At 64.0% G+C, this 10,149-nt stretch overlaps 7 protein-coding genes across 7 annotated transcripts in view; 4 read left to right on the forward strand and 3 right to left on the reverse strand.

Annotated features, from left to right (window-relative positions):
• Positions 1 to 13: 13 nt before the first annotated feature.
• On the forward strand, positions 14 to 541 carry AMSG_06663 (rudimentary enhancer; the record flags this gene model as incomplete). The annotated part of the gene is made up of 2 exons (XM_013901278.1): positions 14 to 65; positions 242 to 541. The coding sequence occupies exons 1-2, from the start codon at positions 63 to 65 to the stop codon at positions 539 to 541; spliced, it is 303 nt and encodes a 100-aa protein (XP_013756732.1). The 5' UTR covers positions 14 to 62.
• Positions 399 to 1,509, reverse strand: AMSG_12003 (uncharacterized protein). The gene has a single exon (XM_013901371.1). It carries the CDS (start codon positions 1,168 to 1,170, stop codon positions 562 to 564), a length of 609 nt encoding a protein of 202 aa, XP_013756825.1. The 5' UTR covers positions 1,171 to 1,509; the 3' UTR covers positions 399 to 561.
• A 1,033-nt stretch (positions 1,510 to 2,542) lies between these two features.
• AMSG_06666 (tubulin-tyrosine ligase) lies at positions 2,543 to 5,137 on the reverse strand (the record flags this gene model as incomplete). The annotated part of the gene is made up of 2 exons (XM_013901279.1): positions 2,543 to 4,788; positions 4,858 to 5,137. 2 exons carry the CDS (start codon positions 5,135 to 5,137, stop codon positions 2,624 to 2,626), a joined length of 2,445 nt encoding a protein of 814 aa, XP_013756733.1. The 3' UTR covers positions 2,543 to 2,623.
• A 544-nt stretch (positions 5,138 to 5,681) lies between these two features.
• AMSG_06667 (acetyltransferase) lies at positions 5,682 to 6,272 on the forward strand (the record flags this gene model as incomplete). Its single annotated transcript, XM_013901280.1, has 1 exon — positions 5,682 to 6,272. The coding sequence occupies one exon, from the start codon at positions 5,682 to 5,684 to the stop codon at positions 6,270 to 6,272; it is 591 nt and encodes a 196-aa protein (XP_013756734.1).
• Positions 6,273 to 6,420: 148 nt separating this feature from the next.
• Positions 6,421 to 7,404, forward strand: AMSG_06668 (uncharacterized protein; the record flags this gene model as incomplete). Its single annotated transcript, XM_013901281.1, has 1 exon — positions 6,421 to 7,404. The coding sequence occupies one exon, from the start codon at positions 6,421 to 6,423 to the stop codon at positions 7,402 to 7,404; it is 984 nt and encodes a 327-aa protein (XP_013756735.1).
• Positions 7,405 to 7,406: 2 nt separating this feature from the next.
• On the reverse strand, positions 7,407 to 9,091 carry AMSG_12004 (uncharacterized protein; the record flags this gene model as incomplete). The annotated part of the gene is made up of 2 exons (XM_013901372.1): positions 7,407 to 8,404; positions 8,683 to 9,091. 2 exons carry the CDS (start codon positions 9,089 to 9,091, stop codon positions 7,419 to 7,421), a joined length of 1,395 nt encoding a protein of 464 aa, XP_013756826.1. The 3' UTR covers positions 7,407 to 7,418.
• Positions 9,092 to 9,990: 899 nt separating this feature from the next.
• AMSG_12005 (uncharacterized protein) overlaps positions 9,991 to 10,149 on the forward strand; it is a gene marked incomplete at both ends in the record, with an annotated part of 13,348 nt that continues 13,189 nt past the window's right edge. Inside the window, one exon of the mRNA XM_013901373.1 lies at positions 9,991 to 10,112. Coding sequence (XP_013756827.1) covers positions 9,991 to 10,112 — 122 coding nt within the window. The remainder of the gene's footprint in view (positions 10,113 to 10,149) is intronic.

The raw sequence follows: 10,149 nt of genomic DNA on the forward strand, positions 1-10,149 counted from the left end.
CACCCACGCACTCACCACACTCAACGACTCCCCTCACTTCTCCCACTTCTCCAACACCCACCATGGTACGACAGCACCCCCCCCCCCCCCCCCCCTCCCTCTTCCCCATCCCCACCACCGCTTGCTGCTGCCTGCAAGTAGTATCGCCGTGGCAGGCCTGTCGCAAGCCCCCGCTCCCCCCTCCCTCCTCCCTCCCAAGACACACTCCAACTCACACCTCGCATTCAACACGTTCATCCAGTCGCACACCATCGTCCTCGTTCAGCTCAACCGCAAGCCGTCGTCGCGAACGTACTCGGACTTTGAGTCTGTGGCATCAGCCATGGACGGCGTGTGCAAGCTGTACGAGCAGCGGCTGCAGCAGCTGAACCCGGACGAGGACATCCTCTCGTACGACATCTCGGACCTGCTCAACTTTATCGATCAGCTCGGTGACATCTCGTGCCTCGTGGCCTCGTCCGCCACGGGCCAGTACGTCCCGCACGACCGCGAGTGGATCAAGGCCCGCCTCCGCAAGCGCCTTCGCCAGATCGCGGCCTAGTCAGCTCCTGCTGCTGCTCCCTAAAAGTCGACCACCAGCGCCGCCCACTTGCCACGCTTCTTCTTCTTCTTCTTCCCCCCCGCCACAGCAGGCGGGATCGGCGCCCCGCGCGAGGTCTCAACCCGCCCGCCAAGCGCAAAGAGCGAGACAGTGCCGTTTGCGGCCGACGGGCCGACGTCCTGCTCGCCGTCCATCGGCACAATGTCCATGCCCGAGCCGCCTGCAGTCGACGTGCTCGCTCCGGCGGTGCTAAGCATACCAGGCTCGTAGTTGACCGGCTTGACGCCAAGCTCCTTGGCAGCTGCCTCCCATGCCGCCATCTCGGCCGCGTGACGCTCCTTCACCTCCTTGGACATCTCCTTGATCTTGCGGGCGATGTTCTTCTTGGCCTGCTTCTCTGCAAGCACGTGCTTGTCGAGCCGCTTGGATGCTGCACGGAGATCGGCGATCTCCTCGCGGACCCGCTTCCACTCTGACCGGTGCTTGTGCATCAGCGCGCCCTTGGTCACCTTGGATCCGCTGCGATACACTGCAGCCTCCTCCACCTTGCCACCCTCGGCGATACCAGCCGCGGCGGCAAGGTCGGCAGCATCCTGTCTGATCCGCTCAGCCCTGGCCATCTCCTCCATGGTCAGAGCAACCTCACCCCGCTCTTCTTTGCCTTGCCCTTGCCCTTGCCTCCCGACCCGCCACCGCCGTCCATGGCTACCACCTCCATGCTCATGCCTGCATCGGTCGGATCGGTGCCATCCTCGCCCATCCGCCGGTCGGCAGGGGCATGGTCATGGAAGGAGCGGACACGGCCACCGGTAACAGCTGAGAGCGCCTGCCCGGCAAGTACATCAGCAGACGGAATGGTGCTCTCGATCTCCACGCCTTCTGCAGTGTACACCCGTTGCCTGATGCGGTACGGCTGGTTGGCTCGCTCCTCACGCCGGCTCCGCTTGGACTTGCCCATGACTGGCGAGTTGAGTGGCAAGGAGAGGGGAGAGGAGGGCGAGGCAGGGGCCGGGGGGGGGGGGGGGGGGGGGGCTGATCTCGGGCGTGGGATAACATTCCGATCGTCCTTCTCCAATCTCATACACCAGATGGAAGCATATGAGGGTATGGGCGCAATGGTGGAATGGTGGAGGAGATCGGATGTGTGGTAGTCTGTCGTCTTGCAGCACCCAGTCCGTCAGCTGCGTTCCCCTGTCAGTCCCCCTCACCCCCCTCCCTCCCCCCACTCACGGCAAACACCCAACTCGATCGATCTCTAGCATGCTCCGGCTCGCCACGACAGTAGGCGGACTAGGCGCACTCATTGCAGCCAACAAAGTCCATGAGAGCCTGTGGTACTCGCCCACTCCGCCTGCTCGCCTCTCCTCGGAGGGCATCCCCTGCCACGCGTGTGCCTCCTTCCGCCGCTCGCTCATCGTGGCCGCTGTTCTCGGCGCTGGCTCGCTGGCTACAAACGCTGCAGTGGCTGCTACCGCTGCTGCTCCCTGGACTCTGCCACTACCGCCTCCTGCCCGACTCATGTCCTCGGCGTATCTTGGCTTTGTCGTCGCCATCTGCGCACATCAGGTCATCGAGAACCATTTGATCCCACGAGCCGTCCGGGGCCGCGCCGCCGTACGTGCTGACAAGGCGGGCATCCGCGTCCCGGGCGAGGCTGCGGCTCCTTCACGCCCATCGCTGATGACAATACCGGACGTCTCTAACGTTCCATCCGACGACGATGCCGCACATGCCACGCTCTCTCTCGACGCCATCGAGTCGGACGATGCCTCCGGCGATGACACCGGTCAGTGGCTCGCACTGCTCGACGCGGAGCTGAAGCGTCCACAGTCGTGGATCCTGTCGCCTTTTGAGCTTGGCTGCCTGAGTGTTTTCACTGTCCTTGCCACAGACGCAGTCATTGTTGCCAACGCCCTTATCTGGCCGCCGCGCGCCCGTCGCCCCACTCTCTTCCGTCGCGCCCGCAAGCTGATGCTCCCGCGGACCCGCGCCCGAACTGTGGCAGCCTTTATCGGCGGTGCTGTTGTCGCGCCGCTTGTCTCGCTTGTGCAGGACCTCGTTCACTCGCTGCCAACCGCTCCTTCACCCACCAAGAAAGAGTGAAGCCGACGTGGCGTGTTCGGTGAACCGGGTGAGGAGCATTTCGAGCTCAGCCTCGGTCGCTGTTGCCTCGATGCGGTCAAAGAGCTTATCCGACATCCGCGATTTGGACTTGCGTCCGTTCTTGCGTTCGCCCTTGGCGCTACCTCCACCGGTGCTCGGCTTGAGAAGACTCTTGCCGAGGGCAGCGACCTCATCCGGCGTCGCGCTCAGCCGTGTCGTCTCTGACGCGTACCGCGCGCCAAACTCCGACAGTGCCGCCAGCGCATCCGCCGCGTCGGCCATCAGCGCATCCACCGACGGCAGCTGACGCAGGACCGGCACACCTCCACTTGCCGTCCGCTGGAGAAACCGGTGGATGAGATTGGTCTGGCCCGCCACCCCTGCCACGTCGAGCGGCTCGCTCGCGAGCATGCTCTCCAGCCGCGCCCTGAGCCGAGCCAGATACGCCTGGAACGTCCGCCGTGCCTGGAGGATCGAGAGCAGTGGGCCCGGAAAGGCCAGCAGCTGCTTGACGCGCAACCGCTCGCCGCTGGCCCGCGTCGATTTGGCTGACTGCGGCCGGCCACCGTCCCGCCCGCTCGTGGACTCGGAGCAACGTTTTGCTCTGGACCTTGCTGGCGAGCGTGCCGTCGCCGGGCGTGCCGCCGCTGACCGCATCGGCTTGGTCAGCTCGGTCTCTACTACCGCGGCCGATGGCGGTTCGAGGACCCGAAGCTCGCCGGGCCTGCGCCACAGCGCGCGGACAACCCGCGACGGCACCGCCGTTGACTTGTCGTCAAAGAATTTGACGTACGACGGCGCGTCGGCGGCTGGGTAAAGAATGCGAAAGGAAGTTGTTGCGGCGCGGGCGAACTCGTCCGCGAGGAGTGCCTCGAGCGCCGCGTGGGTCACGTCACACGCCGCCGCCGGAGGACGCATCGATTTGGCGGCTTTGGGGTCGACAAACCCGACGAGGTTGAACATGTCTGCCACCAGCTCGCCCTTGATCTTAAGATCGAGCGGCGAGCCGCAGGCGAGCGACGGCGTGAGGTTGACCTCAATGAGCCACGGCTTGAGCCCCTCATCAAGCAGGATGTCGAGGCCATACAGCTCGAAGCAGTTGCCGACGTGCGGGACAAAGGAGCGTTCGGCGTTGCCCATCGGCCCCTCGACCGCCACAAACGTCTTGACAATGAGGTCGTCGATCGCACTTGCCACGGCGTCAACATCAACCCTGTCAGCTGCCAGCCGCGCGTACAGCGCCGAAAGCGACCACTTGGACCCGACTCCATCAGCGGCCGCTGAGGTGTTGGCCACAAACTTGGCAGACGACTTGTTGACCGAGTAGTTGGTGAGATGCATGAACAAATTGTCGCACTGCGCCGGATCCGCAGAGTACTGCTCGGTGCAGAACCGTGCGAGGCCCTCCTCGTACACATACACCCGCAGTGGCGAGTACGAGGTGACAACGACGTAGATTCTGAGATCAAACTTGAGCCCGTCAATGAGGTACGGGTTGGCGATGTACTCGGACGCCACACACGCGTGCTCGAGCACCGCAGCATCAACCTGCCGCAAGTCCGAGACCAGGAAAATCCCGCGCCCGCGCGAGAGCGTTGTTGGCTTGACAATAAACATCCGCCGCCGCCGTTGCGCCCGATAGTGCGCCGTAAACGCATCAAGCTCGCGCGGCAGCGCAAAGGTCGCAGGCATGAACCCGTACGACTCACCAAACCGCGCTGCCATCCGCGCCACGTTGTGATACAAACGGTCCTTGCGCGTGACCTCAAACGCTCGTGGAAAGTGGTTGATCCGCTGGTACGAAGCCATTCGTCGCATCGCACCCGGCCGGATGTGGCACCCGCTCCACTGCAGCGACCACGTCGTCTTGGCCTTGGGCAGCGGCGGCAGCGGCGGTGCTGCGCCGGTGCCCGGCCTCACGCCTGGGCCCGACCTTGCGGCGGCGCCCGACCCTCTAGCAGCACAGATCTGCTCCACATCCGTGTCCGATCTCGACGCCGCTCGCCCTCCCGCCGCCCGCCCGCTCACCACGCGTCCGCTCGGTGCCTGGCTCTTTGTCTCGATGCAGTGATAGCCATGCAGCATGAGCGTCGACCGAATGATGCGAGTCTCAGTATTAAGGAACCGAAAGGCGAGCTTGTGCCCTTTGCCATCACCGCCACCTTGATCTTGGTCTCCATCATCACCGCCGCTGCCATCGCCACTGCCATCACCATTGTCTGGGTCATCTGGCACCCGATAGTCCTTGGCCACCATGGCAACTACCGGAGAAAACCGGTAGACCGGTCCACGGATGGAGCTCTGGGTGGCCAGGACCCGACCAGCGTCATGCTCGCCCGCCTTGCTCGCACGCGTCGCCGCCGCCTTGCGGACTCGGACCATGCGCTTGCCTCCTACCGCCGCCACCACACGCTTAGCCTTGAGCCTTTGCACCTCGCCCCTAGCCTTGCTCCCCCTCTCTTCCTCGTCGCCCGCCTCGGTGGCCTTGGTCATCCTCCTGCAGCCACCGCACCTCGCGCCGCCCGCTCCTTCCGCCCGTCCGCACGTTGCGGCAGAGAGGAGTGCCACTCGCCGCTTGGCGCCAATGCGAACCGCTGCTCACTCACCAGCCGCCGCCTTTGCTCTGTGACGCAACCATCACAACATGACGAAGCTTCACAGCCATCCCGCATGTACTCCCTCACCCATCACCCCTTTCTTTGCATCACTACTTCTCTGTCGTTGTTGTACTGCTACCTCACGTGAGCGGCCGGTATCTAGCCGTCTCGAATTGGCACTGCCCGAACTAAAAAAGAAGCACGAGCCGTATGCGAGCAAATGACCGACCGCCGGCTGCCTCCAGCCGAGCCCATCCCCGCCCCCTCCCCCCCCGCAGGACGCCGGCCTTGCAGGGGGTGGTGACCTTTCTCACGAGGACAGACTAGACGACTCTCGCATAGGTCAAGAAGACAAAGGCGAAAAAGACGAGCACTTCGGACGGCAGGCAAGCAAGCAAGCAAGCAAGCAGGCAGGCAGGCGAGCGCGCGTGATACTAAGCATGTCCAAGGTGTCCCTTCCGCCGGGTGACGGCTTTGACGTGGCAGGCTTGGAAGCGGTGGCGACGGCGGACAATGTCGGGGCGCCGGTCAAGCAGTTTGCGGTCCAAATCCGTGATGTGGTCTTCGGCGAGCGATGTGCGCTTGTTCAGCCGTGTAATCTGTACGAGTGCCGTCTTGGCGACGATGTTTTTGTCGGCCCGTTCTCCGAGATCCAGGCCGGCGTGGTCATCGGCAATCGGACCCGCGTCCAGTCGCACACCTTTGTGTGCTCGCTCGTCACCATCGGCGATGACTGCTTTATCGGCCACGGCGTCAAGTTCATCAACGACGCCTTTTCCGACATGCGCGTCGCTTTTGCCGACGAGGCCCACAAGTGGGAGGCGACAACTCTCGGCAACAACGTCCTCATCGGCACGAACGCTACCATCATGCCCGTCAACATCTGTGACAACGCCGTCATCGGTGCTGGCTCGGTCGTCACCTCGGACATCACAGAGCCCGGATTTTACATGGGTGTCCCGGCCGTCCGCATAGGCGACCCGCCTCCGGACGACAAGCGCCGCAAGGCCATCGACACCGACGACCACTAGCAGGCCACGACCCCCACACTCCCATACATAGATAGGTGTATCTGCTGAACAGGCACAGTACAGAATCGCCCGGACAGCTATCCATCCCCTTTGCTTCCACGAATGTGACCTGATCATACTCGTCTCTTCAGCTCGCTCCCTTGGTCCCATGTCCCTTCCGATCGCCGCTGCTGCCTTTCTCTTCGGCATCGTCTCCGGAGTAGTGGCGGCCATCGCGATTAGGCCGCTTCGGACACTCATCCACCTTGCTGCCACGTCGCGGTCGCGGTATGATGCCTCGCATCGGCTGCTCAACGTGGCGGCGAGCGGTCCGACGACGGCGTGGATGAATCTCGGGCTGTGGACCGGGCTCGCTGCCTCGCCGTCGGCAGCCAACGCCTTTGTCGCCGCCAACGAGCGACTCGCCGATGCGCTGGCGGCAGCGGCCGGTCTCAGTGAAGGCATGCACGTTGTCGACGTCGGCTGCGGGTGCGGCGATGCACTCGAGCGGTGGCTCTCGGTCCACGGCGCGTCGAGCGCCCTTGGCATCACGGCTGCGCCCCAGCAGGCCGCCATTGCCAGCGCGCGGCTTGAAGCAAGCGGAGCAACGGCAGGTCGTGTCGTCCTCGCCCGCGCCGAGGAGCTCGAGGATGTGGTCGCCGGTGATGGCCGCCGCCCGCACGCCATCCTCGCCCTCGATGCCGCTTACCACTTTGCCACCCGTGAGGCCTTTGCCGCCGCCGCCGCCCGGGTTCTCGCGCCGGGCGGCGTGCTCGCCACCGCCGGCCTCATGGCTGCTGTGCCGTGGGACGAGCTTTCGGTCTGCCGCAAGGCTCTCCTCGCATGCGTCCTCGCTGCCGGCGGTGTCCCGCGCGCCAACTTTGCCTACGACGCCGCCGGCTGGCGGTCCAAGCTGGAGGCACTCGGCTTTGTCAGCGTGGTGGTCGACGATGTGACCGATGGCGTCTTTGCCGGCTTTGACCAGTTTATGGCGGGACATGCCGAGGCGCTTGCGGCCGCCGGCGTGTACGACACGTACGTTGCAGCCAAGTTCCGAGTCGCCGCCGCAGGCTTTCGTCGCCTCGCCGCCGGGGGTCTTGTCCGCTTTGTCATTGCTCGCGGTCGGCTGCCGCAGGCAGCCGACCCGGACTGAGACTCGGCTCAAACTCACAAGCCCTGACGCGCTCGATCGGCCAGCAGCCGCTCGGCCTCGATGATGAGGTCGTGGACGAGGAAGAACTTGGCCTCCTCGAGAACGCCGGTCAGATCCGGCTGCGGCATGCCCGGAGCGGCGTCGAGAATGAGGCGCCCGTAGCGGAGGTAGTTGAGGACCGGGCGAAAGTGGACCGGGTCGCGGTCGATGTAAAACAAGTCGTCCTTCTCCTGCGAGATGAACTTGAGATTGGCCACAAAGCGGAAAACTTCCTGGATGTCATCGTCGCCCTGCAGAAACGACTTTGCAAGCTGGGCGTCCTCGCGGGCGTCCAGCTTGCGGATGCGGGCATTGACACTGTCGCGTTCACGCATCTTGCCCTTCCGCGCCTCGTCGACCTCCTTCAGTTGGATCTTGATCTTCTTGGCACTCTCGCCGCCGACGTCCGACTCGCTCTTGAGCGCGTCGGCGAGGCGGGCCTCGAGGGCGAGCCGCTCCTTGGCCAGCTTGCGCTCGGCCTTGTCGATGTCCTTGAGCTGAGCGTTGACCTGAGCACGCTCGGCGGCAGCGGCAGCTGTCTGGGCCAGCGACGGCAGCTTGGTCTTGCCGAGCAGATGCATTGCCGACGCGCCCTTGGGCAGGCCCTGATCGTAGAGCTTGGGTGGCGAGGCAAAGAGGACGGCGACCTCTGGCGAGTACGGGCCGTACCACACGGCCTTGAGCTTGTAGTTCCAGCTCGCCTTGACCGCTTTCTCGCCCTCGAGCGACTCGGCATGGGCAAAGAGCCGGCCGAAGAGCGACTTCTTGTCCTGCGTCAGCGAGTGCTTGGTCGTCAGGAACTGCGTACCGCCCACGTCCAGCCGAATCCACCTGGTCTTGCGTGACGAGGCGGGCATGATTTTGGCCTGAAGATTGGCGGCCTTGACAAACAGATCCAAGCCCTTGATGGCTGTGTACACAAGCGATCCCGACTTGGCTAGCAACGCAAACATCTCATGCACTGTACGCTTCCACTCCCGAGGTCGGCTGAGGCAAGCGGGAGTGAGATGTTGGTCGCTGATAACCAGCGCCGCTCACCAGCGTCGGCCGGTCCGGTGCTCATGCAGTCCCAGATTTACTCGCCGCACCCGAGCCACCGCTACCGATGTGGATCATAGCGTCGCGAAAAGAAGGCCATCTGGGCATGCTTGTCCAAACCCGAGCCAGAACTGGGGTCGTCCGAGTCCGAGCTGGAACTCACAGATGCTGAGCTGCTGGTGGCGTGGCTACTGCAGCTACTCCTCGAGACAGATGAGTGTGACGACTCGCTCGCCGACGCCGAGTAGGAGATGGACTCACCCCAGTAGAGGAGGGTGAGCTCGACAACGTGGACGAGAAGGTTGAGGAACTCGACAAACTCGAGTCGTCCATTGTCGTCGAGATCAAAGCGATGCATGAGGACCGACATGTCCGAGTAGTGCGGGATGCGGAGGCCGCGCCAGATGTTGACGGCGCGCAAGGCAACTTCGGTCTGCTCCATACTCAGCCAGCCGCGTCCACGCCGGTCCATGCGATCAAACACAAGCCATGCGACCTCGTGGATCTTGGCAGGCACGTCGAGGAGCTCGTGGCAGATGGCAATCTGCGCCTCGATGTCAAGCTCATCCGACATCACCTCGAGCGGCGTCTCGTCGTGCCGGATGCCCATCTCGTGCTCGAGGTAAGCCACTACTCGCCGCCGTTGCTCCGCCGTCTTGACTCTGCCGTGGATGCCATTGCCAGATCCAGAGCCTAGACTTTCGCCATGCTCATGACTGCTTTCATCGGTGCTTGCAATACCACTGATGATGCTGCGAGACGAGCTGCTGTTGCTGCTGCCGCTGTTGTTGCTGCTGTTGCTGCTGCCGCTGCCGCTGCCGCTGCCGCTGCCGCTGCCGCTGCCGCTGCCGCTGCCGCTGCCGCTGCCGCTGCCGCTCGCCTCTGCATCAGGCTCGTCTGTTGGAATCTCGGGCACTTTGGTTACCGGCACTCCATATCCCGCCTTTTCACGCGCTCTTCGCATGGCCTCTTCAAGCCCGAGCGAGCCGACAGGCTCTTTCCCAGCCCCAGCCCCAGACCCAGCCCCAGCCCCAGCCCCGGTCCCCGCCCCGACTCCCACTTGGCCCGAGTCCTCAGTCATCTCCTGCTCGACTGCGCTCCATCGCCAGACCCTCGATCGCCGGCGACCCAGTCCCCCCATCCTCAGTCGTTTTCTTCTCGACCGGTCTGTTTTCAGGCCACACTGGCGAAGCCCACCCGATGTCGATCCCATTGTCGCGGCCAACCCAGTTGATGCACTCGCGCCACGCGCCCTTGCCCTCCCACGACTGCTGCCACGACCACCATACCCAGCGTCACCCATCCGTATCCCCTGCCTCTTTCTCTCTCTCCTCCTTCTCAGCACCATGCCCACACCCACTCAATCCGTCCCTTTCTCTCCACGAGCCGATGCAGAGTAGTGTTCGCTGGGCAATGGCTGTCCCCCCCCCCCCCCCCACCCCCCTCCCCCCCTCACCCTCCAACAACCAACCGCCAACCAACCCACCCGTCTTTGCCACCTCCCTGACAATGGGAACCACCGTGTCCAAGACGCTCACCACAGCGGTAGGAACAACCGCTGCCGAGAAGCGCTCGTCCAATGCAACATGGGAGAAGAGGCTGGCTGCGTGCCGTGATGATGACCTCAAATGGTACACCCATACCCTCCCTCCCCCCCCCCCCCTCCTT

This window comes from Thecamonas trahens (genome assembly GCF_000142905.1).
Source record: "Thecamonas trahens ATCC 50062 unplaced genomic scaffold supercont1.30, whole genome shotgun sequence".
Taxonomy (NCBI): domain Eukaryota; order Apusomonadida; family Apusomonadidae; genus Thecamonas; species Thecamonas trahens.

What these genes read in the sequence shown, in the direction of transcription:
- AMSG_12003 (XM_013901371.1), bottom strand. Translation starts at nt 1,170, where the DNA reads ATGGAGGAGATGGCCAGGGCTGAGCGGATCAGACAGGATGCTGCCGAC.